Genomic DNA, 25213 nt, shown 5'->3' with positions numbered 1-25213 from the left:
TGGGAGGTGCCCCTGTATTGTAAAGTACATGAGTTCCTATCCCTAGTAGATAAGAGCTTGTTTTGAAACATAAAAATTCCCCCTTTTTAGTATGCCTTTGCAAGAAGAAATGGTGGTATATTATATTGCTGGTGCATTTGGGGGTGAGAGTGTCGGACTCCATCATCTCAGTGCCCTAGTTTTGATCTGAACTATTATCCCAGGCAAGATTTTTCTTGTAGGTTTTTGTATCAAGCAGAACCAAAGCAGGTGGAGTTAAAGGAGAAGAGAAAACAAAAACAAGACTATGTGTGTGAGTGTGTGTGTGTGTATATGTGTGTATGTGTGTACTCACTATATATATAAAGAAAAAATAAATAAAAATAAGTTTAAAAAAATGAAGGGAACAAACTGATGCAGGAGACTACCTTACATTTGGGGATAAACAGATTAAGAGGTAGTATTATATAGGTCTTAAACTTATAAAAGAAATATAGGGGCCGGGAAGGTGGCGCTAGAGATAAGGTGTCTGCCTTGTAAGCGCTAGCCAAGGAACGGACCGCGGTTCGATCCCCTGGCGTCCCATATGGTCCCCCAAGCCAGGGGCAATTTCTGAGCACTTAGCCAGGAGTAACCCCTGAGCGTCAAACGGGTGTGGCCCAAAAATCAAATAAATAAATAAATAAATAAATAAATAAATAAATAAATAAATAAATAAATAAATAAAGGAAATATAGACTTCCCCATTGTCTTTTGAGATTTTCTTATGGGGGTCAATTTTTTTAAAGAAATTGCTGTGTTAGGGACTTTACTGTAACATCTAGGTTGGCCTTGACATAACAAATGGCTCTCCATACATAATTATAAAGAAGGCTGTGGGAATGGGGGGAATGTGGGGATAGGCCTTGGAAGCTGGAGAAACAAAGAAAAAGGTAGAAGCAAGAGTGGATGATCTACTAGGTGTAATGGGGGTGTGGTCAACTGTTAAAGAAATGACTGAGCTCATAATCCAGCCTATCTTTGTTATTTTTAAGAAGACCTACATTCAATTTATTTCAGGTACATTTTTAATAATTAATTTATTTAAGCACTATGGTTACAAAATTGCTTATGATTGAGTTTCAGTCACACAATGTACACTATCTTTCACCAGTGCACATTTCCTGCCACCAATGTCCCCAATTTCCCTCCCATTCCACCATACATCTGGGGCAGGCACTTACCTTCACTCTCTCTCTCTCTCTCTCTCTCTCTCTCTCCCTCCCTCTCTCTCTCTCTCTTTCTCTCTCTTTCTTTCTCTTTCTCTCTCTCTTTCTCTCTCTCTTTCTCTCTCTCTCTCTCCCTCTCTTCTCTCTCTCTCTCCTCTTCCTGTTTTTTTCCTTTCTGACACTGTGGTTTGCACTATTGTTAATGAAGAGGTTCTATGTGTATCATTCCATATTATTTTATCCCCTTTCAGCATCCAGTTCTTGTCCAGAGTGATCATTTCCAATTATCATAGTCATAGTGGACCCTTCCTCTATTCTGCTTGTGGCAAGCTTCTTACCATGGACTAGTCCTCCTAGTCCTCCTCTTTATTGTCTCTGGATATTATTACTATACTGTCTTGTTTTTCTTACATCCCACAAGTGAGTGAGATTATTCTATATCTATCCCTCTCCCACTGGCTCATTTCACTCAGCATAATGTTCTCCATATCCATCATGTATAAGGAAATTTCATGACTTCATTTCATGACTACATTTTTCCATTGTGTAGATGTACCACAGTATATCTCATTTGTTCTCAGGGACTAGGGTTGTTTCCAGATTCTGGCTATTGTAAATAGTGCTGCGACAAACATAGGAATGCAGAGGGATTTTCTGCATGGTTTTTTTTTTTTGGGGGGGGGGGGCGAGGTTGAGGGTATATTTCTAGGAGTGGTATTGCTGAATCATATGGAAGTTCAATTTCTAGTTGTTGGGTTTTTTGTTTTTGTTTTTGTGTTTTTTGGTTTTGGGGTCAGACCCGGCAGCACTCAGGGGTTCCTCCTGGCTCTATGCTCAGAAATCACTCCTGGCAGGCTCAGGAGACCATATGGGATGCCGGGATGCGAACCTCCGTCCTTCTGCATGCAAGGCAAACACCTTATCTCCATGTCATCTCTCTGACCCCAATTTCTAGTTTTTTGAGAAATCTTCGTATTGTTTTCCCAAAAGGTGGTCGCTCTACATTCCCACCAGCACTGAATAAGAAACCCCTTTTCTCCCCGCATGCACACCAGCCCTGGCTGTTCTTGTTCTTTGTGATGCCAACCCTATCTCTTTAGTTAGTTAAACATAACAGAGATCAGAGGGCTGGAGAGATAGTACAGATGTGCAAAGCTTTTCTTCTAGGATCTGCAGACCAATAATACACAATTCCCTCACTGGTCTGTGTCTACTTCTTTCTCAAGAAACTAAAGACACTGGTTCACTTCCAAGTTTGGCTCAGAAGACTTGTAATAAGCAACAACAATGTCTGCCGGGGCCGGAGAGATAGCATGGAGGTAAGGCATTTATTTGCCTTTCATGCAGGAGGTCATTGGTTCGAATCCCGGCGTTCCATATGGTCCCCCGTGCCTGCCAGGAGCAATTTCTGAGCCTGGAGCCAGGAATAACCCCTGAGCACTGCCGGGTGTGACCCAAAAACCACACACACATACAAAAAAAAAAACAATGTCTGCCGAGGAAGCCCCATCCTATCGTTGAAGTCTGAACAATTCATTGAAAAGCAGCTTCGACCCTTGCTTTTCCAAAATAGCAAAATAGGCATAAGGGTGCCTGGCTGCGCTCGGGGCTTCTGAGAATCAAGCAAGAGTGTCTAGTAAAGGGAAAATAAAGCATTAGAGAAATCTCAATATTATCAGTATTATTCCAACGGAGAGGAAGGACAGGAAAAAGGGGGGGAAAGGGCGGGGAGCTGGAGGAGGGGAATAAATGGGGGAGCAGGAGGGGAAGGGAAGTGGGAGGAGTGAGGAGTGATGGAGACTGGGTCCCACCTCCAGCTCTCTACTTAAAAGCTGCCTCTTCTGGAGTCATTAAACCCATGAAAGCCCTCTTCAGTTCACTGGTTCGCTGGTTGCCATGAGGTGAAACGAGGCGAAGCTCCCAGAACACGCGGCGCCGTGTACATAGTAACGGGCCCTAAGTCAACCTTCACCGTGCTAACTATGCATGCAACCCCTATAGCGGGGGTGAAAAAAAAAGAGAGAGAAACTCTTTCTGGTCGTGGAAATAAAACTAGAGATCGTCGAAGATCCCGTTATCAGGATGCAATAGAACCCCTACCTGTGCGTGTCAGGACAAGCCGGCGCCCCAAGGCCGCAAAGTCAAGCTCTACCTACCACGGGCTCCAGAAGAAACCCGAGCGACGCGAGCAAATGCGCGCGCACCGCTTCCCACTCTCCCCCCACCCCCACCTCCAGGCCTGCACGAGAGGGGCGGGGCCGCTTCCTGCCGCCGGCCCGGCCGGCGCGAGCGAGGAAGCCCTGAAGCCACCGCCGCCCTCGGGCGCCTGCGCGGGGCGCGCTCCGCCGGCCAAAGGGGCGGGGCCGACGGGGCGGGGCCGCGCGAGCCCGGGAGAGCGCGCACGCGCGCGCAGCTGGCTGCTCCCCCCCCCCCACCCCACCCCCCCCGAGCTGGCCCTGAGCTCGGGAGCTCGTGCGGCCGCCGGCATCGAGGGCGTGACCGCGAGGGTGCGGGTCCCTGCGAGCTCCGAGCCGGCTGCTGCCGGAAGCGTCCGCGCTAGTCCAGCTGCTGCAGGTGAACGCCGGGTTTTCCTTGGCCCCCGTCGGGCCGCTCCGGCCTCTCCCTCGCAGCCTTCCTCACTGCCCGGCGCCTAGGTGAGTCTTTGCCTGCGCAGGGTGGGGCCGGCGTCGGGCTTCTCTCTGCAGGGTCTGCTCCCCGCCCGGAAGAGGGTTGCGAGGACGAAAGGTAGGTGAGAGAAGTTGATGAAGAAAAGCAACGGTCCTCGGATGCCCCTGATCAGATGAGGCGGATCTGCTTCCTGAGGAAGCGCCCAGATCGGTACCTGCGGCGTCCCGGCCTGCCACGTCCATCGTCCCAGTCGGCCGGCCCGGGAGCCTCGCTTGCAGTGACGTCTTGCAAAACGGCGCCGAGGGATTCATCCATCGTCCCTTCTCTCTCTGGCTGTCGGCCCTTGGCAAAGCTGCCTGTCGCCTTCTGGGACACGAGGACTGCTCGACGTGGAAGACCAGCCCCGCTTCGCCCCCCTCTGCACCCTGCACGGCTAAGCCGGGCCTCGACGGGTTCCCTTAACTTCTAGAAACTTCTCTCCTTCCATCCATCATCCGACACCTGGACCCGGGGAGCCACGGCGCTGTTGTGCGGGTTGCTGCCTGCCTCCCGGCTTTCTGTGTTGAATCAGAGCATCTGTCTCCTTCAGGGCTTAAGGAGTCGGGTGGAGACAGCAGGATTGTGGCGGGGGAGCGCTCACATCGAATTTACTCGCCCCCCCCCCAACCCTTTGGAAAGGGGAGCCCAGCACACCACATTTGCTTTTTTTCCCCCAGAAAAATAGCCTGATGTTTGGAAAGAGAAGCAACGGGTTTTGAACTAACTCATTTCGCAGGATTGGAAGATGATTTCGTGAGCCCGTAGCACGATTTGTAAATACGCTGTATTAGAACGAACGTGTTTCTGTGGATTTTGTGCATTCTGCATTTTGATGGGGTTTTGTTTGACGGTTCTCTAAAAATAAACAGTTGGGGGCAGACCTGGGGGCTACCCCCCCATACTTGATTTATCCCATGCACCTGCCAGCCATTTGGGTTATGGTGGAGAAGACGTGAGCTTTTGGTGCCTGCAATAGAGCTTGGCCTCTTGTGTGCCAGGCTTTGCCCTCCTGGGCCCTTTGAGCTCTCTACGAACCCCAGAAATGAACTTTGCAGTGAAAACTGAAAGGTCTTGAAACGTTGCATTCCTTTGGGAGATGACAAGCACGCCTGATGGCAATGCTCAATAGTTACTCCTGGCTCTGTGCTCAGAGATCATTCCTGGCAGGCTTGAGGGAGAGAACTCTAGCCGTCCTCTTGCAAGGCAAAGGCCCTACCACTCTTCTATTATTCTAGCCCCAGCAGTACATTTTTGAGCAAGTGCATATTATATTTTACTTCTTCCTTAGTTTTGGAAGAGGTTTCTGTGTTCTTAGAGACAAAAAAAATTTTTCCCACTTGAGTTGTAATATTTATTTTTTTTTTTTTTTTTTTTTTTTTTTTTTTTTTTTGTGGTTTTTGGGTCACACCCGGCAGTGCTCAGGGGTTACTCCTGGCTCCATGCTCAGAAATTGCTCCTGGCAGGCACAGGGGACCATATGGGACGCTGGGATTCGAACCGATGACCTCTTGCATGAAAGGCAAACGCTTTACCTCCATGCTATCTCTCCAGCCCCAATATTTATTTTTTTAATATGTATGTTTTTTTACTTTTTTTTTTTTTTTTTTTTTTTTTTTTTTTTTTGGTTTTTGGGCCACACCCGGCGGTGCTCAGGGGTTACTCCTGGCGGTCTGCTCAGAAATAGTTCCTGGCAGGCACGGGGGACCCTATGGGACACCGGGATTCAAACCAACCACCTTTGGTCCTGGATAGGCTGCTTGCAAGGCAAATGCCGCTGTGCTATCTCTCCGGGCCCTTTAATATGTATGTTAAGGCCACCAATGAACACATTCCATGTAGTATTAGAGGCTTTGTTGGTTGAAAGATTTAAACAAAATATTATGAAAAGTAATGTGAAAAAAAAAAAGAAAAGTAATGAGATTTGGAAATCCATTAGGCCAGTGCTGGTGATATAATAGAAGCTTTCAAGTTCTATATCATTTTTTTTTTTCAATTAAACCACGGAAAGTGGTGATCAGACAGTGGCTCTGCACATTTCCCCCAATAAATTATTTTAACATAGAGGTTATATTCAAAAATAAAGTTACATATAGCCAAATAGCATTAGACTTTTAGACCTCTATTCAGTATTCTTTAATAATCTTTAAAGATTATTATTTTTGTGTGTTGTAGCAGTTCTGATTTGTTGGTGCTATTTGTTTCTCTTTGGGGTTTAGAAATTCCTGGAGAAGCACAAGATCTCGGGAATTATAATAAAATCAGTTCTATTATGAAAAGAGGACAGAGGTCATTAAGAAATACAAAACACAGAGCTGACTTTTACCTTTTTTTTTTTTTTTTTAAGAAAAATTGCACCAACAGCATTGAAACCACAGCATTAAAACATTCTAAATTTCTATCGATAAGTGATTTATGAGGAGGAAGATTGAAGGTTTGCAAGATAGTGATCCAGAACTCCCTCATTTGCAATACTGAGATATGAGGAAATTTGATCTGAAATTATAATTTAGAAGGCTGGCGAGGCAGTACAGGAGGTAGGGCTCTTGGCATGCTTGTGGTTCTAATTCCTGCACCACATATGGTCCCATGAGCACTACCAAGAGATCACTCCTGAGCATACACCTAGAAATAGCCCTGAGCACCACCAGTTGTGGCCCATTAAACAAAACACAAACTTATAACTTGGGATTTTTGTTCTTTTTTTTTTTTTTTTTTTTTGATCAGGGACTCCTAATGTGTCCTCAGAGGAACCCAAGTGACCACTCACACTGATGCCTGGTCTGACTATAAGATTTGGTTCCATGCTTACTGAGACATTCTGTGTTGGGAATAGGACTAGGGGCCTCATAAATGTAACACATGACTTTGAGCTATCTTCCTGGTCCTAGAATTTAGAAGTTTTTAAGAGAAGTTAAGTAGTTAAGCAACATATGTAAGTATTTTTTATAATGATCTGAAAACAAATAAAGAAAAAAGCTAAGTGACTTTTCTAAGGTTGTTCAACAGGGCGCTTGAGAAGTAAATGGGTCCTTGTTTGCTTCCAGTGTTTGTTCAGCAGCATTTTGAGCACAGGACAAAATGATAAAGTGCATCTAGCTGAGCTATATTTTAAATGATCATCGAGCTGAAAAGCATATTACTTTGAAATTTTGTTTTTCGAAATAACAAAATACTAGAAGGGAAATTTAATTTTCCCTGATCAGAACTTAAAATGCAAAGTCAAATCTATGTGCTTCGTTTTGCCTTTATGGAGGACTTTTATCACAAGACCTGTTGTAACTGAGCAGATGGTGGTGCTAGTTGGAGTTTTCCACTCATTTGATGTTTCCATGAAGAAACGATCTGCCAGAAACCAATAGCAGCTACTGTTGCTGCTGGAGATGATGCTAACCCCTGATTAGCACAGACGTTTGCTTTCAGAAGTTGGAGAATTCAGCCCTTCTGTTGAACCTGTCAAATTTCTCTGCCTTAATAGATGGAGGCACAAATTGGTTGTCCTACTTGAATTGGGCAACAACAATCCAGTTAGCATAGAATCAATATGTAGGTTCCATTTAGCAGCATCTATGCTAACCTATAGATAGGTAAATTTACATATATATGAGATTTTTCTTTGCCTTACTAAACTATGTTTTGCCAGTTATCTGATAGATAGGCTAGAATTGTCATTCTACTGGCTGATTTGAATCATTGCTATTTCTTTTCCAATTTAGCTACATTTGTGATGTCAAAGTAAGAAATGGTTGGCAGTGTTGACTAAATTGTATCTGTAAAACTAGATTATGACTGGTGTTTAGCAAGAGAACTATCATCTATATGATTATGATAACCATCATCATATGTATATATACGATATCACAGCATAAATTCCTTTAGCCCTATAAAAGAGGCACCAGGATTATCTCTTTAAAAATCTTTAAATCTTTTCATAGTGGAGTCTATTACTGCTGCCAATAGTTTCTCTGGAGCCTGTTCTATTGATTAGGTTTGCTGCTGAATACTTTAGTTGAAATAATATTGGAGTCGGGGAAATAGTACAAAGGGTAGGGTGTTTGTGTTGCATATGACTGACTCGAGTCCAATCCCCAGAATCCCATATGGTCCCTAAACCTGCCTGTAGTAAGCCCTTAGCTCAGCCAGGAGTGGCCCCAAACCCAAAAATAATCATAATAATATTAAGGATTTGGTTTTTAAAATGTTTTTAGTTCAGGTCTGCATCTAGTAGTACTCATTCCTGTTGGTGCTCCTTGAATCATATATGGGATCAAATCTGGGTCAGCAGCATGCTAAACATGCTCTTTACCTGCTCTACTCTCTCTCCACTCTCCCTGGAGCCACTTGTTAAAAAAATTTTTTTAAGGAATTAAATAATAACAAATGCAAAAACACGTAAGTAATAGCACTGGGTCAAGGGCATCTAGGAGCTTCTTATTTTAGGTTTAAAATATTTTTGAAATACTTCCAAGTGAAAAAAAAAGACTCAAGTTAAGGCAGCAAGCAGGAAGTGAAGGTGTAACATTCTAAGAATTTAAGTAAAGTAAAGGATTGTTTCCCATACTGATCTTTTTCATTTTTTACTTTTTTAGCAGTTAGAAGAAACTTGAAACAACAAACAACTTACTAAAATAGACTTTCTCAAAATTTAAAACTTGTTCAAGGTAAGGTTTTGGATTTTGTACTCATACCAGTCTGTGCTTAGGGACCATACAGTATTGGAGATTGAACCTGTGCCTCCTACTTGCACTCCAACCTATTGAGATATCTCTCTGATCTTTTAAACTGGGGCATGGGAGCGGGGAAATACAAACATGAATGAATGCCTTTAGGAAATAGCATATGACAACTCACTTTCACTGATCCTGAACGTCATATTATGTTAGTTGTATCACTAGTAGTTTTTAAGTTTTTGTTGTTGGTTTTTTTTTTGTTTGTTTTTGTTTTGGTTTTGGGGTCACACCTGGAAGCGTTCAGGGTTACTCCTGGATCTGCACTCAGAAATCGCTCCTGGCAGGCATAGGGGACCATATGGGACGCCAGGATTCGAACCACAGTCATCCTGGGTTGGTTGTATGCAAGGCAAACACCCTACTGCTGTGCTATTTCTTTGGCCATTTTAATGTTTTTAATCCTATAACAACATTTTAAAAGGTCTCTATATGAGGAATGTACTTGCACTCTTTGTTTTTTTGTTTGGGGACTACACCTAGTATTGGTGCTACTGGTTCAGTGCTTGAGGATCCCAGTAATGCACAGGGGATCTTGTATTGCCAGAGCTCAAACTGCACACAAATACTGCACACAAATCACATGCTTCCATTGTTTGCACCATCTCCTTTGCCTCTAATTTTATGTTTTAAATAAAAGGGAAAAAAAATCACAAATTAGGTAATATTTAGTGATTTCATGATCAATTAATTTTTGTGCCTTGTAAATATTTCTTAAATTTTATTTCTCATATTTCAGAATCTTGGAATATGTGTTTGCCCAAGATTCTCCAATGAGTACAGATCCTAGGAGGAGACAGACACACACTGCATCTGTCCACACAAAGTCTTTTCATTATTAAACACAGAAGGACTCTCAGCTCTTTACCTTGGGTTTAAAATTAAAGTTCAGGATAAAGTCAAGCCCTTGTGCATTCTTTTGTCAAGATTTTGCCTACTAAATATTTCTAATATCAACAAAAGTCAATTTATCTATTTCTAGTTTGTGTGACTTAGTACTGTGGGAGAATACTCAAAAAGAGCAAACTGGTTAAGAACACCATAATCAGCTCATCACAGCATATTTCAGAGTGCAGATGGTAAGTGAATCAGTGTGGGTTTTGTTCTGCTGTCAGTTTCAGTCTAGACCTAAACCTAAAACAAATATGCCAAGGCAGTTTTGGTTCATGTTTCCCTTCTTCCTGCTTATAAACCAGTGCACATATTGATGTTATCTGAGTTTGTAGGGGAAGCTCTTTTTGTTCCCAATTTTATGAGAAAACTTTATCTTTTTATTTTCATAATATGTCATTGCCAAGGAAATGGATTGCACACTACATAAAATATGCTAAGCAAATCAAATTAGTATCTAGAATTCATTTCAGAGTATGTAATGAGTTTATTTTACCACTGATTTATCTTTCCTGAATAAAATTGCTTCATTTGATGAATTGCTCTCTTGAGGATTGATTGGAACATATTTTTGGCTTTATCTCTGGGTTTTGTTTCATTTTGTCTTTAACAGTACATACCTGGTAGACAAAACTTAAGAAAGGGAAAACAGCTGCTTGTAGGGAGTCATGCTGAGGGACACTATGAAATCTTGGAATGATAGCCAGTCAGACCTCTGCAACAGTGATCAGGAAGAGGAAGAAGAGATGATCTTTGGTGAAAACGAAGATGATTTGGAAGAGATGATGGATTTAAGTGATCTGCCTACCTCACTTTTTGCTTGTAGTGTCCACGAAGCAGTGTTTGAAGTGCAAGAGCAGAAGGTAGGCATACTTCTTACTTTTCCCTGCATTGAAGTATGTAGATTCAGGGAATGTAAGAGATCATTTGCCTGTTGATCCACAGCAAGGTCAGAAAGTGTACTGCAACCTTTAGACGCAGGGGTCTCAGACTCTCGGCCCGCGGGCTGCAAATGGCCCTCCGTACAACATTTTGTGGCCCTGCCCTAGAGGAATCTTTTTTTGTTTTGTTTTGTTTTGTTTTAGTTGTTTGGGTCACACACCCCAATGTTCAAGGCTTACTACTGACTTTGCACTCAAGGATCACCCCGACTTTGCCTCCTGCGGTCCCCAGGTAAATTGAGTTTGAGACCCCTGCTGCTGTCAATTTTTTTGACCACACCCAGCATTGCTTAGGGGTTACTTCTGATTATGCACTCGGGAATTACTCCTGGCAGTGTTCGAGTGACAATATGGAATGCTGGGGATCAAACCCAGATAGGCCTTGTGCAAGGCAAATGCCATACCCGCTATACTCTCATTCCAGCCTCTGCAGTGTTTTATTGTATGTTGTATCAATCTGACAAATAAGTATTTAAAGGTCAGTCTTTATTCTCAAATATTTTGAGTAGAACTTGTTTGTGAGTTCTGGTTCAGTCATAGCAAATTTAATCATTTACTCATTTATTTTTGGAACCTGTAAATTAGGAAGAACTAGTGGTTTGGGGGAAGGATCAGTTTGGGTCACATCTTTTTTTTTGTTTTGTTTTGTTTTTTGTTTTTGGGCCACACCCAGTGACGCTCAGGGGTTACTCATGACTATGTGCTCAGAAATCACTCCTAGCTTGGAGGACCATATGGGATACCAGGGGATCGACTCTTGGTCCATCCTAGGTTAGCTTGTCCTACAGTGTACAATGCAAACACCCTACTGCTCTGCCACCACTCTAGCCCCTGGGTCACATCTTTTGGTTCTTAGGGTCTACCTTTAGCTCTGTGTTCAGAGGTAATTCCTTCGGGTGTTCAGGGACCACACATGTGGTACCCACAATTAAACTGAGTCAGCTGCATGCAAAGCAAGTTCTATAATCTCTATATTATTTCTCTAGCCCCAAATTATTGATTTTTAACCTTGCTTGCTATTATTTGGAAGTAAAATCACACACAAGCACATATGCGTTATATTTTAGGACTTTTATATATTGAACTATTATAATTTCATTGTAACTAACTTCTTAACATTTCTTATATTCTTTTCTTCAGTTTGTCTGAGGGGTAGAGATTGTTTATCATTTAAAGCCTTTATCCTATTCACTTACTATTTACCTGAAAAAAGAGGCCTGAGGTGGGAATAGGGGAGGAGGAATGAGTGTGAGAGGCTATGTTTCCATCATGACAGCACAGAAACGTATAGATCTTAGTTGTTTCAAATGTAAAATATTTCTGCCCTTCATAAAAAGTTGGCATATTTATCAAAATATGTTACCAACTTCCTATTTGTGTAGCCAAGTATTTCCTTCTAGTGAACTGATAAAGTTTCAGTGAACATATACTTCTGTGTGTCCATGTGTAAGGCACTATGCTATTACTTCCAGGACTAGATGGGACAAACAGCTTCTGCCATAGACAGTTTATAGTCCTGCAGTGGAGGTGACAGTGGTTTGATGAAAGATGGTATATTGGTGTTCAGAGAGGAGAGAATCACAGCCAGCTGGAATAAAAGAACTTATGAGGAGAAGTTGGAGAAAGTTGTGTGAGCTGGATATGACCTTAGCCAGGGAGGGAAAAGGAAATTTGGCTAAGGAAACAGAATGATCAGTGAACTGTATCTGAGACTGTGAAAATGGAATATTCCAGAAGGTAGCAAGTCTTCCTTGATAGTTGACAGATAGGTCAATGGTATTTAGCCTAAGGCCAGAGAAATCAGGTTGGGAAGATAAGTAGGGATCACCCTGCAAAGCTCGGGAGCTGGCTCTTCTGTGAAGTATAGTCTTCTGAGCAGAGGCGATCAGAACTGCACAATAACAAGATGGTGAACAGCATGTCAAGGGTAGAAGGGAAAGGGAAAGCCGGAGCCAGGGCCAGGTGGCAGAGTCTCGGGGTTAGCCTGTCCTGAGATGCAGAATGAAAAGAGCGATGATGAGTGAGTGCTGCTGCCAATTCATATGTGATGTGTTGGGTTTTGTTTGACTAATACTAATTTCCTTTCCTGGATTTCAACATAATACAGAAATTTGGAAATCACCCTTATACTTTTTCAGAGTTCAGAATTTTAATATAATTGGATTGACCATGTTTTATTTGTTGCGAGAAACCACAAATATTACAACTTAATCTTGAATGAGTTCTTAAAATGATATAATATGAAGAAGCCACAATTTTTTTGGTTTTGGTTTTGGGGCCACACCCAGTGAGATGCAAAGGGCATACTCTCCTGTCTGCACTCAGTTATCACCCCAAGTGGGGCTCAGGAGACCATATGTGATATCAGGGAATGAACCACCCAGGTTAGCTGTATATAAGGCGAGAGTGCCCTACCTGCTAACTATTGCTCAGGCCCAAACTTTTCAATATTGACTAATCCAAGCTTATTTATTTTGGTTAGTTCCTGTTTTAAAAGCTATTATAACACTGATTTACCAAGTTGAATACAGTCATTTTAGGCTTTAAATGTTCAAATACCAATCCCACCCACCATTCTAGCCAACCTTGTAGGCATAAACAGATTAATCTTTTGTTTGCTACAACACAAATGGAATTATTAAAACTTAGATCAATAAGGGTCAGTTTGAAATAATTGTTATATATCTTTGGAAAGATAGGCCCAGAGATGGATCCCATCACTATATGATTTCTAGGAAGAGTGTGAAGCTGGCCCTACCACACCTGCCCCTTACCCCCTTAACTACCTTCACCTCCTGAAACAAAACTCGGACTAATAGCGTATAACACACAAGAATCAGCATCTGTTTCTTGCTTTATCCTTGAGTACCTAGAATAGTGCCTGACCTTATTTGTGTATGTGATGAAATGAATGGATAGATGCAGTGGTAAGAGAGAACTTAATATGTATATGCTTTCAAAGATCTAGATGGGACTAAAGGGGTGGGGAAAATTCTCTGAATTACTTGTTAAGTACACAGGCAAACCTCAAAATGAAGCTTTTTGTTTTGTTTTGTTTTATAATCTTTTTGCCTAAATAATCTTATTGAAAATTATTGTCCTGAAGTCCACATTTTAATGCAATTCCCATAACTGCATATCATTGTTCAGTAATTTAAGTGATTTTTTATTTTCTTGCTCCAATTGGCACTATGAGTATATATGTAGTGGAGGATTTTGTTTTTGTTTTTGCCACACTCAGTGGTGCTCAGGGATTACTCCTGGCTTTATGCTCAAAACTCGCTTATGGCAGGCTTGGGGACCATATGGCATGCCAGGGACCAAGCCCAGATTGGCAAAGCATACACCCTACCCACTGTGCTATTGCTCTGGTCCCAAAGGGGAACATTTTTTAAGGCATCATCTACCTTTTCTGTTTGTTTTTGGTTTGGGACATGCCCTGCAGTGGATGGGGGTAAATGTCTGCTTTTTGCTTCCAGACAGCAGGAGTCACTCCTGACTGCTTAGGGAATCATATGCCACAGGAAGTGGCATTGTGCTTTCTCCTGCTCCAAACAGTTGATTTTCAGACATAACCTCATCATCTCTCACCCTTAAAGCTGTGATTAGGTGGAAGTGGTGAATCTTAATCAGCACTGCTAGGTGCTCTGTTTGGTGCAGTTCACCAAACTTCTTGAAAATGAGTTTTATATGATCCATACATAAATGGGCATAGAAGGTGTAGATCTTTTTCAACTTTGCCATAACTACTAGTCACAGAATAGGAGACTTAACAGCTCAGGACAGATCACCCTGATGGGAATGGACTGTAGAATCTAAGGTCATCAGCTTTTGTGCTCCAGCTTACTCCCACATATAGGCTGGGATTCAGGCTGCGTTTAGAGGTGGTGGTGGGGGGGGTTATCTTTATAGCTGGTTTCTATAGCCAACTCCTCTCACCTCTTCTCTTGTTTTGACTTTGCTTTTTAACTTATGTAAGACTCACCTATAGACAAATGTGCAGTTTACTGAGCTTTGATGGTATTTGTCCATGTAATAAACACTCCTTCAAGAATAGTTTCTTTCCCGAGGCCGGAGAGATAGCATGGAGGTAAAGCGTTTTCCTTGCATGTAGAAGGTCAGTGGTTCGAATCCCGGCATCCCATATGGTCCCCCGAAGCCTGCCAGGAGCGATTTCTGAGCGTAGAGTCAGGAGTAACCCCTGAGCGCTGCCTGGTGTGACCCCAAAACAAAACAAAAAAAAAAAGAATAGTTTCTTTCCCACCTAGTATACATCCACAGTTTGTTACTATTAAAAATTATTTGTCATAGATTTGACTACTTTTTTTGTAAAGAAGATAGAGATTTGGGTTCCACTGAGGAAGAGTATGTATCTATATACATGTTAAGCATTAATACAAGAAAATCAATATTGGGACCAGAGTGATAGCTCAGTGTTAGGACATTTGCCTTGCACCTGGCCTACCCAGGACGGACCTAGATTCACTTCCTGACATCCCATATGGGTCCCCCAAGCCTAACAGGAGTGATTTCTGAGCAAAGAGTCAGGAGTGCTACCAAGTGTGGCCCAAAACAACAAAGAAAATCTTTTTTTTTTTTTTTTTTTGGTTTTTGGGCCACACCTGGCAGTGCTCAGGAGTTACTCCTGGCTGTCTGCTCAGAAATAGCTCCTGGCAGGCACGGGGGACCATATGGGACACCGGGATTCGAACCAACCACCTTAGGTCCTGGATCGGCTGCTTGCAAAAGGCAAAAACCACTGTGCTATCTCTCCGGGCCCTTAACATCTTAAATTTAAGTCAGTTTCATGTTTTGTTGCAGAGAGGTCAGGATCCAGTCCTGGCAATAGGCAGACAGTTTAATGCTCAGGCCCAATGAAATAGTGCTACCAAAACCAGAATTTTGGTGGTCACCTGAGCCATCAAGGACACACATACCAAGAAATGTTCAGAGAACCATGCAGTGCTGGAAAATTGTACTCTGGTTTCTGTTCATGAAAGGCATATACCCTGACCACTGAACAATTTCTTAGGACCTTCATTCTTTAAGATTTAAAAAGGTAAAGAAGGTGACATAAAACTAGTAGGCAGAGGTTACAGTAGACTACATGTTTGATGTTTTATCCCTCCCCCCTTCCATACCTGCACTTATGAATTAAGACCCAGAACTATAGTGCTCAGAGATAGCACAGACCAGGACAGACAGTGGTTCCAATCCCGGCATCCCATATGGTCCCCTGAGCCTGCCAGGAGCAATTTCTGAGCATAGAGCGAAGAGTAACCCCTGAATGCTACCAGATGTGATTCAACCCTCCCCCCACCACCACCAAAAGAAGATCAGTTTTAAAATTCACCCTTCTGGGCCTGGAGCAATAGCACAGCAGTAAGGTGTTTGCCTTGCATGTGGCCAACACAAGACAAACCCCAGTTTGAATCACAGCATCCCATATGGTCCCCTGAGCCTGCCAGGAGCAACTTCTGAGTACAGAACCAGTAGTAACTCCTGTGCATTGCTGTATGTGACCCCCCCCCCCAAAAAAAAGCAAACAAAAATAATAATAGTAATAATAATAATAATAATAAAATTCACCCTTCTGGAGCTAGAGATAAAGTAAGGCTGACAGGAGCACTTGCCTTGTACAAGATTGGCCCGATTTTCATACCTGGCACCACTTACGATTTCCCAAACCCTCTGGGAATGATCTTTGAGCATAGAGCCAGGAGTAAGCCCTAAGCACTGCTGAGTGTGGCTCCACGCCCAAAACCAACAGTCAGAAAAAATTCACCCTGCCTACAAGTATATGAGGTGTCTTGGATCAGTGAGATTCATCTTTCTGATAGTTTTAGTCAGCAGTGACACTGGACAACTGGATACATTTCCCATCTGCAGGTAGAAATGGCACTTTACCTCTGAAGCTGTAAGCCTGCAGCCTCTGGGCACTGAAGAGATGACTGTTCTATTCACATTTACAGAAAAGACAATAGGGCTCTTTCATTGTTGAATGGATCAAAGCATTCCTTCTTCTGAACAGTTCAATATATAGAAGTGTTGAGCTCCTTGGATTTGTTTTTCTTTTTAATACTGTTGCAAAGGAATGTGGCAAAATTATTTTCAGTAAAATTGATGAACCTTTGCTTTAAGATGGGGAGCAAAGAGTAACAAGTAGTGGTTCCAGAAAGGTCAGGAGACACACATATAGTTCTCATCCTCATCTGTTGCTTTTTGAAACCCATCAGACCTTTTTTTTTTTTTTGGTTTTTTGGGCCACACCCGTTTGACGCTCAGGGGTTACTCCTGGCTATGTGCTCAGAAATCGTCCCTGGCTTGGGGGGACCATATGGGACGCCGGGGGATCGAACCGCGGTCCTTCCTTGGCTAGCGCTTGCAAGGCAGACACCTTACCTCCAGCGCCACCTACCCGGCCCCTCCATCAGACCTTTTTTGCTTACTGATTTTAGTAAGCCCGTTGTTCAGCTACAGAGCACTCTCTTGGATTCCCAAGAAAATTGCTATCAGGTCTCTGTACGTAATTGGAGTAGAAGCCTTTGATGTCACTGTTGACATTATGATATCACACAGTTGATTTCAGCATATGAAGGCAGCTTTTGATCTATAATTTGTGATACTTGTATGTAACAGGAAACTCCTCTAACTAGTTTGGAGACTTATTTGTGTTTTCACCTTAGATATACTGCCAAAAGGACATACCAACTGACAATCAGAAGTCAAAGTGGTTTATGTTAAGTTGAACTTTTATTTCCATTGTTTTTGTTTTGTTTTGGGGGGCACACCTGGCAGTGTTCAGGGCTTACTCCTGGCTTTGTACTCAGGGATCAATCACTCCTGACAAGCTTAGAGAAGCATATGCAGTGCTGAGGATCTAACTCAGATCAGTCACGTGCAAAGCGCCCTAGCCACTCTCCTATCGCTCCAGGACCTGAGTTGGACTTGTCAGTGTGCAGCTATCCTATAATAGGTTGGAATTCATTTTAGAGAATTTAGGAACCTTATAGAAGTGATTTTTAGTTTGGATTTTGTTTGGGGGACCATATCTAGAGATGTTCGGGCTTATTTCTGGCTCTATGTTCAAGGATTAACTCCTGGTGAAACAAAGGACTATATGTGGTACCAAGGATGGAACTGGGTCAGGCATTGTGTCTCTCTGGCTCCTAGAAGTGAAATATTTTTTAGAATAATTCTAAGAAGGAAAATAATTTGGTTTCTGAGCAAATTCTAAATGGCCACATGACCACTCTTAGTCACCAGGCATTTTCAGCACATGATCCTTACCTCCTATCTGCAGTCTAAAATCCTTTTGTGCTAATGCCTAACTCAGGAATCCACCTGTTGAAATCTTTGGTTTTGTGGAAGTGAAAATTTACCAGTAAAGGATTCTTTTCTTTTAGTTCAGATTGGAAACTGAATGTTTTGCTTCCATAGAAATTTCCGTAGAAATACTTTATGTTTTCTACAATCTACTCTAAAGCTGGGGTGCTCTCTAGAAGGACTTATAACTGAATATGGAGCTCCTGAAAACCTTCATAAATATGTTCTAAAATAAGTAAATTTCTGGGGATATAGTGGTGGCGCAAGCGGTAAGGTCATCTGCCTTGCCTGCACTAGCCTATGATGGACCATGGTTCGATCCCCCCGGCATCCCATATGGTCCTCCAAGCCAGAGTGATTTCTGAGCACATAGCCAGGAGTAACCTGAGCACCACTGGATGTGCCTCCCCCCCAAAAAAAAGTAAATTTCTTTGTAATTAGTAAATGTTCTTGTATACAGGAGTGATCCCTGATTGCAGTCAGGAGTAAGTCCTGAGCACCCATAAGGGAGACCCAAAGACAATCTAAAATTTTTTGAAATAAAATAGGAATAAATATTGTGATTATCAAGTAGATGTGTAATTTGCAAGATAGCTTGGCAGGGAATTTAGCCAGCTTGTTATACTTGCCTTGATTATGTGAGATCCCAGGTTCAATCCCTGAAACCATACCAGGAAAGTTAATGTTACTATAAAAATTTAATTGTAGACTATTAGGATTAAGTGTATGCTTCTTTAAACTTTGCTAGGAAAATTGTTCAATGTAGTCAAAAAATGTTAGTATTTCATAATTTATTAATTGTGCTCAGGGATATAAAGCTTGGCTCTGTACTCAGGAATCACTCCTGCTTATATGGAATGCTGGGGATCAAACCCGGGTCATCTGCATCCAAAACAAGCTATCACAGGCCCTATTGTTATGTTCAGTGTTGATGTTCATAATTGTTTCCTATGGAAATTTTAATGTTTTTATTCAAAATATGTTAGAATGATTCCTTAAAATCTTAATTCTGATTCTTTTTTAAAGGTACAAAAATCTGCCATCTTTGAAATGGATTATGAGGAAAATATGTCATAAATATTGATAATTATGAATATTTAATATACTTCTGTGACCAGATTCCATGATATTATTCACTTGCCTTGCATGTGTAAAGCCCCAGGTTTCATTTCTAGCCCAGCATTGTCCCTTGAGTACCACTGTGTGTGACTCCCCCAACCAAAAATAACCCAACTTATATGAATAGATTCTAGATATAAATGTCAGAACTGAGCTATAAAATATCTAGGATATAACACGAGTTCTTAAATATGAAATAGATAGCACACAGTACAAAAGTCTTACATTATTTGGCTCAACAATAATCATTTGCTTTGTATATGTAAGGCCTTGGGTTTGATCCAAGGCTCTGAAAGAAAAAGAAACAAAACTTGGTAACTGTAAATTTTGATAAAGAAATATTGAGATACTCTCGAATGCCTACAAGGAAATCGTACTCTTTGGGAAAATGGTCAGTTGAGAAAACATCTATATCGTTAATTGTGTTTTCTGATTCAAATTTGCATTTGTTAAAAGGTTTGTCTTCTCTTTCCATTCTCTCTGCTTCACTGCACTTTGCCTTGTAGGAGAGATTTGAAACACTTTTCACCATCTATGATGACCATGTCACATTTCAGTTGTTTAAAAGCTTTAGAAGAGTTAGAATCAACTTCAGCAAACCTGAAGCAGCAGCACGAGCACGGATAGAACTCCATGAGACAGACTTCAATGGGAAGAAGCTGAAGCTGTATTTTGCACAGGTACTTTATATATAGTGCAAAGGACACTGGACTCATCCAAATTAAGATCATAATCTCTGTTCTCTGTACCAGGGATCTTTTTTGGTTTGGATTTTGGGTCATACTCAACAGTGGTTAGGGCTTACTCCTGACACTACACTTAGGGGTTATTCCTGGTCTGCTCAGGGAACTATATTGGATGCCAGGGATTAAACCTGGATCAGCCCTGTGCAAGGCTTGCACCTTACCCTCTGTATTCTCTCTCCGACCCCTATACATAACTTTTTTTTTTTTTTTTGGGTCACACCCGGCGGTGCTCAGGGGTTACTACTGGCTATCTGCTCAGAAATAGCTCCTGGCAGGCACGGGGGACCATATAGGACACCAGGATTCGAACCAACCACCTTTGGTCCCTGGATTGGCTGCTTGCAAGGCAAACGCCGCTGTGCTATCTCTCCGGGCCCCATAACCTTTTTTTTATATATATATACATAACTTTTAATCCTGCATTACAACTGCTTGAAAAGCCAGTTTCTGCCAGAATTGGTTCCGAGGGTACTTTGTCAGATAAGGTTTTAGATTTCTACTCATTAAGTATGCTGTCTTCTTATTCAGGGATAGACTATTTGGGGCAAACTCAGCCTTCAAATTGAAAAAAAAAAATGACATCATTCTCCAACTGCATACTTAAAGATGTCTAGATACATCTTGTTGGAGTTATTACAGTAGAGATGAGGATACCTAATTAAAAATTGGAGTTCTTACTGTCATTCGTTGTATCAATTTTTTATTCAGCTAATATCTATTGAGTGCTTGGTACAAACCATCAAGTGTTCAAGATAGCCCAAGTGAAAGTCATCAGTTTCTCCATAGATATGGAATGGTTGACATACAGATGAAAATGAAGCACAATAATAGCACAGTTACAATCTGGTATTAAGTACCTCCTTCCCTGCAGGTTCAGACTTCTGGTGAAACCCAGGATAAATCCTATTTACTGCCACCGCAACCAACCAAACAGTTCCTCATCTCCCCACCAGCTTCTCCTCCAGTGGGCTGGAAACAGGGCGAAGATGCCACACCACTTATCAATTACGATTTACTCTGTGCTGTCTCTAAACTGGGGCCAGGTAACAAAAATCTGTTTTTTCTCTTCCATACAACTTTGTATTAAGGGGTATAGTCATCTGTGTTCTAGAAAAGCTAGTGGCAAAATGGTAAGAGTGGAGGATAAAATCACAGAATCCTCAGATCAGGTTCTAGCATTTGCTTCTTAGTAAACTTGAGCAAAGGTTTGATTTCCATTTTTTTAGCCTCTGGGGGTTTTGTTGTTGTTGTTGGGGGAGGGTGTTGGTGGTTTGGAGGCCACACCCATTGATGCTCAGGGATTTTTCCTGGTAGGACTCGAGGGACCTTAACATATGCTGGGGATCAAACACAGATTGATGTGGGCAAATACCCTATATTCTGTAATATTACTCCAGCCCCTGACCCTCTATTTTCACATTTACAAAATATTGATCATAATATACCTTTCAGGTGGTTAATTAAATTATATATGTGTAAATTATTATATTTATATGTTATATAAATATTATTATATTTATTATTAAATTATTATATGTGTGTATACACACAAAGGCCAATAACTTAAACATTGAATATCAAGGAGTTGATGATAATGCCAATCATTCTTTCCACGCTTATTCTCACTCCTTTTTTTTCTTCTCCTTTATCTATATCTCTTTCTTAAATAATGGTTTAAAAAATTAATACTCAATTCCAGAGCCAGCAAGATAGCTTAGAAGGCTTGAGCTTTTGTTTGTCCTTTAGGAGGCCAGATTTGATCCCCAACACTTACATGGTTTCTAAGCATTACTGGGAGTCACCCCCAAGCAATGAGCCTGAAGTAACCCCTGAGCATCACTAGGTATGACCTAAAAAATAAATCAGTGCCACTGGTGTTCAAACTAGTTGTCCACCTAAGCTAATGTTATTTGCCACCTGCCTTCCACAAAATTGATCCCAATTCAATTTCCAGCACCAAATATGGTCTCCCAAGCTCTGCCAGGAGTAATCCCTGAGTACTGTTAGATGTGGCCAAAAACCAAACCAAAAAAAAAAAAAGTAAAAGCTAAATAAAACTTAAAGGAAATACAGGAGGTATTTTGAGGCAAGTGTTTAAGTAGTATTCTAGACAGAGCTTTGACGCAGATATCTGGGTCCTATAATGAAGAAATTGTTTATGGCACCCAGATCCATGCCGGCATCTTAGTACGAAAACAAACCTTTCTGACGTAACTTTAATTGCCACGTGCACTTATTTCCCTCATCCTTACCTTCCTATTGTTGTCATTGTGGCTGAGAGTCACACTTGTAGGCAATGGTACTCCCTGAAAATCCACATTCCCCCCCCCCCCCACTAACATTGTTGGTACACAAGCTTAACAGGTGTGTCACACACCTAGCTGTGTGCTGTGACTCATCACTCTTGTTGCACTGGCTCCCAAACAGCAGAGCTGCTAGCACCATTCTTAGTGCTTCCAGGCAGCACCAGGGATTGAACTCAGCACCTCAGACTGTGAGGCAAGTAGCTATAGTAATCCCCTAGGCATTGACTGTAAATGGCTCTACATGCCATAGTCCCTCTGGGAAAGTGGTTCTGGAGCAGGAGCAGTGACAGGAAATAATCCAAATCAGACACATGAGGGTGAAACACACGTCCGGGACCTCTCCACCTCGAGGAGCAAGAGAAAGAGGCCAGTTGTAACCGAAGTGTTTTTTGGGAACTTAAGACCACCTCCATGGGTGGGGGAGATAGGGGAGAGCTAAGGTAGAATACCTATCTAGAAAATTCTTCCTGCCTAGGTGGGTCTTTGACATGCAGAAGAGGAAGTCATCATTTTTTAGGGTGAAGACCGGTTAGACAATTGACTTTGCATTTCAACTCCCCTTTCAGCACTCCTCACTAATGCTGCCTTTTTAAGGGGTGTGGGAGTGTTAAGAAAAGTGCTGGAGAATAAATCCAGAGCCTTAAATAAAGATAAGGAGCATGAACAGTACACTGGTTTTACCACTAGCACCTCTCTTGAAATGGCAGAACTTTGCATCATCTGTAAGGTATCAAGGGTCCCATGATGTGGCTCAGTGGCAAAGTGCTTGCTTTGCATGCATGAGGCATAGAAAAAACATTTTAAAGTATTTGTTTTGTTTTTCGGCCACACCCGGTGATGCTCAGGGGTTACTCCTGGCTATGTGCTCAGAAATCACTCCTGGCTTGGGGGACTATATGGAACACTGGGGATCTAACCACAGTCCTTCCTACGCTAGTGCATGCAAGGCAGACACCTTATTGCTTGTGCCATCGCTCCAGCCCCAGTATAATATTTTTTATGCTAAACAAGAAAATTTTACTGCTCTGACATGGGTTTTTTAAGATTTAAAAATGGGACCAGAGAGATAGCATGGAGGCAAGGCATTTGACTTGCATGCAGAAGGTAGGTGGTTCGAATCCCGGCATCCCATGTGGTCCCCTGAGCCTGCCAGGAGCAATTTCTGAGCATAGAGCTATGAGTAACCCCTGAGTGCTACCGGGTATGACCCCCCCCCCCCCAAAAAAAAAGATTTAAAAAAATGTAATCAGGGCCCGGAGAGATAGTACAGCAGTGTTTGCCTTGCAAGCAGCCGATCCAGGACCAAATCCCGATGTCCCATGTGGTTCCCGGTGCCTGCCAGGAGCTATTTCTGAGCAGACAGCCAGGAGTAACCCCTGGCCATTGCCGGGTGTGGCCCAAAAACCAAAAACCAAAAAAAAAAACCAAAAAACATGTAATCAGCTTTAAACTATAAGTAGAAACAAGTTTGAAGAGGCTTGTTGCTAGGTATGAGACTTGTCCTGTTTCTCATTTTTTTGCCTCCATAGGAGAGAAATACGAACTTCATGCAGGAACCGAGTCCACACCCAGTGTGGTGGTTCATGTCTGTGAAAGTGAAACTGAGGAGGAAGAAGAAACCAAAGTTCCCAAACAGAAAATCACCCAGACCAGGCGTCCAGAAACTCCAAACACAGCAGCCATTGAGCCTCAGCCCTTCTGACTGAACACTGAGGCCTCTGGGTAGTGGAGGCAGCTGCCTTCCTGCTCTTCAGTATCGGGAATCCTACCTCCTGCTGATCTCAGCATTGCTGCTCATGAGTGGGTGAAACAAAAGTAGTGTGCCCATTCTTGTGTGCTCAGTGGAGAGGTGGCCGCTAATTGTACCTGCTCACAATGGCAACCGATACTCACAACAGCACTTTAAAGGATTTGTCCCAACACGTGGCAAATCTTGATCATTTCTAAACAGTAGCAATTTCTCCCTGGCCATGTTCATTCCTCCAGTCCTGCATAGTATGGTGGAGCCTAAAACTGAAGTTGTAGTCATTGAGTACAGAACCATTTGTATGGATTTAAAAATAGTCTTAGAATTTTAATAATCTCGTGTGGGTATTTTTGTACTGATGTGATAGCTTCTCACTAACCTATTGATCAGAGGTGAATTGTTTGATTCAGCATACATAAATTTTTGGTTTTGCATGAGTGTAGACCTGAAATAGAGGATAATTAAAAAAATTCAATTTTCTCAAGTATTCTCTAGGTTAGGGGATGAAGTGCCAAATGCACTTTGAATATTGTATCAAAGGCACCAAGCTCTGCTATGTTCTCTTCACTGTTAGTCCTGCTTGGCCAGAGGAGGACAGTATCACACAGGCACTGTTCCTCTGCTCTGTCCCTCCTAGAGGAAATATTGCTCCTTGGAAAGTGGAAAGTATCACCAGTAAGCTTGACTCATTTTAACCTCAGGCCACATGCCCTTTGTAATCATGTTCTAGTCTATAGCACACCAGACTGTCTCCAGTGCCTTGGAGTTTGTCTGTTATGTACATATTGTGTGTCAGTCATAGCTTGACAGTAAAAAATGTCTTGATAAGGTCTTATAGGCAACCACTTATAAATTGTTTGCTTAAACATTTCCTTGCTAACTTTGAAGGAAAAGCTTTTGCCTTCCTATTTCTATGGTCTGTGTGGTGGTGAAGGAGAATATTTTGTTAGCCAAGACTTTTTTTTTTGGTGAAATGTTTGACCTCAGCACACAGTTGGCATTTACCTAACAGACTTGTTTCTTGTTATGTTTCAGAATCTTACATTGAACCTCCTAAGCTAGAAGCAAGCATCTCTTTAACTCTGTCATCCATTCAAACTTTGAAGTCCCTGCTGAGGAAAGCACATAATTCAGAATGTTTTGCTTTTGGTCTGAAACTTGGCCAACTCAACTCACTTTGTTGATTTTCTTTCTAAGGCAAATGGAGGGCCTTCTGTAGGTCTGCTCAGGAGCAACACAGAGGAGTTTGGACTAATAAACCAAGGGGGCTGCTTCTTTTAAAATGTAAAATTCAAGGGGCCGGAGAGATAGCACAGCAGCATTTGCCTTGCAAGCAGCCGACCCAAGACCTAAGATGGTTGGTCCCGGTGTCCCATATGGTCCCCCGTGCCTGCCAGGAGCTATTTCTGAGCAGATAGCCAGGAGTAACCCCTGAGCGCCGTCGGGTGTGGCCCAAAAACCAAAAATAAATAAATAAATAAATAAATAAATAAATAAATAAATAAATAAATAAATAAATAAATAAAATAACATGCTTCCTTTTGGGCCAGTGAGGTGGC

At 42.1% G+C, this 25213-nt stretch overlaps 1 protein-coding gene across 2 annotated transcripts; it reads left to right on the top strand.

Annotated features, from left to right (window-relative positions):
* The first annotated feature begins 3651 nt into the window (after positions 1 to 3651).
* On the top strand, positions 3652 to 24099 carry RCAN3 (RCAN family member 3). 2 transcript variants are annotated; one of them, XM_049775029.1, is made up of 5 exons: positions 3652 to 3841; positions 10083 to 10332; positions 19362 to 19535; positions 20473 to 20644; positions 23437 to 24099. In XM_049775029.1, the coding sequence occupies exons 2-5, from the start codon at positions 10138 to 10140 to the stop codon at positions 23607 to 23609; spliced, it is 714 nt and encodes a 237-aa protein (XP_049630986.1). In that variant the 5' UTR covers positions 3652 to 3841; positions 10083 to 10137; the 3' UTR covers positions 23610 to 24099. The 2 variants fall into 2 exon arrangements, with proteins under 2 accessions (XP_049630986.1, XP_049630987.1); XM_049775030.1 differs by lacking the exon at positions 3652 to 3841 and adding an exon at positions 8482 to 8512.
* The last annotated feature ends 1114 nt before the right edge of the window (positions 24100 to 25213 follow it).

The sequence above is a fragment of the Suncus etruscus genome, chromosome 6 (assembly GCF_024139225.1).
Source record: "Suncus etruscus isolate mSunEtr1 chromosome 6, mSunEtr1.pri.cur, whole genome shotgun sequence".
Taxonomy (NCBI): domain Eukaryota; kingdom Metazoa; phylum Chordata; class Mammalia; order Eulipotyphla; family Soricidae; genus Suncus; species Suncus etruscus.
This window is presented reverse-complemented; position numbering and strand designations above follow the sequence as displayed.

What these genes read in the sequence shown, in the direction of transcription:
- RCAN3 (XM_049775029.1), top strand. Translation starts at nt 10,138, where the DNA reads ATGCTGAGGGACACTATGAAATCTTGGAATGATAGCCAGTCAGACCTC. An exon ending in TTGAAGTGCAAGAGCAGAAG is followed by an intron (nt 10,333 to 19,361) that starts GTAGGCATACTT and finishes TTTGCCTTGTAG; the next exon opens with GAGAGATTTGAAACACTTTT. An exon ending in TGAAGCTGTATTTTGCACAG is followed by an intron (nt 19,536 to 20,472) that starts GTACTTTATATA and finishes CCTTCCCTGCAG; the next exon opens with GTTCAGACTTCTGGTGAAAC.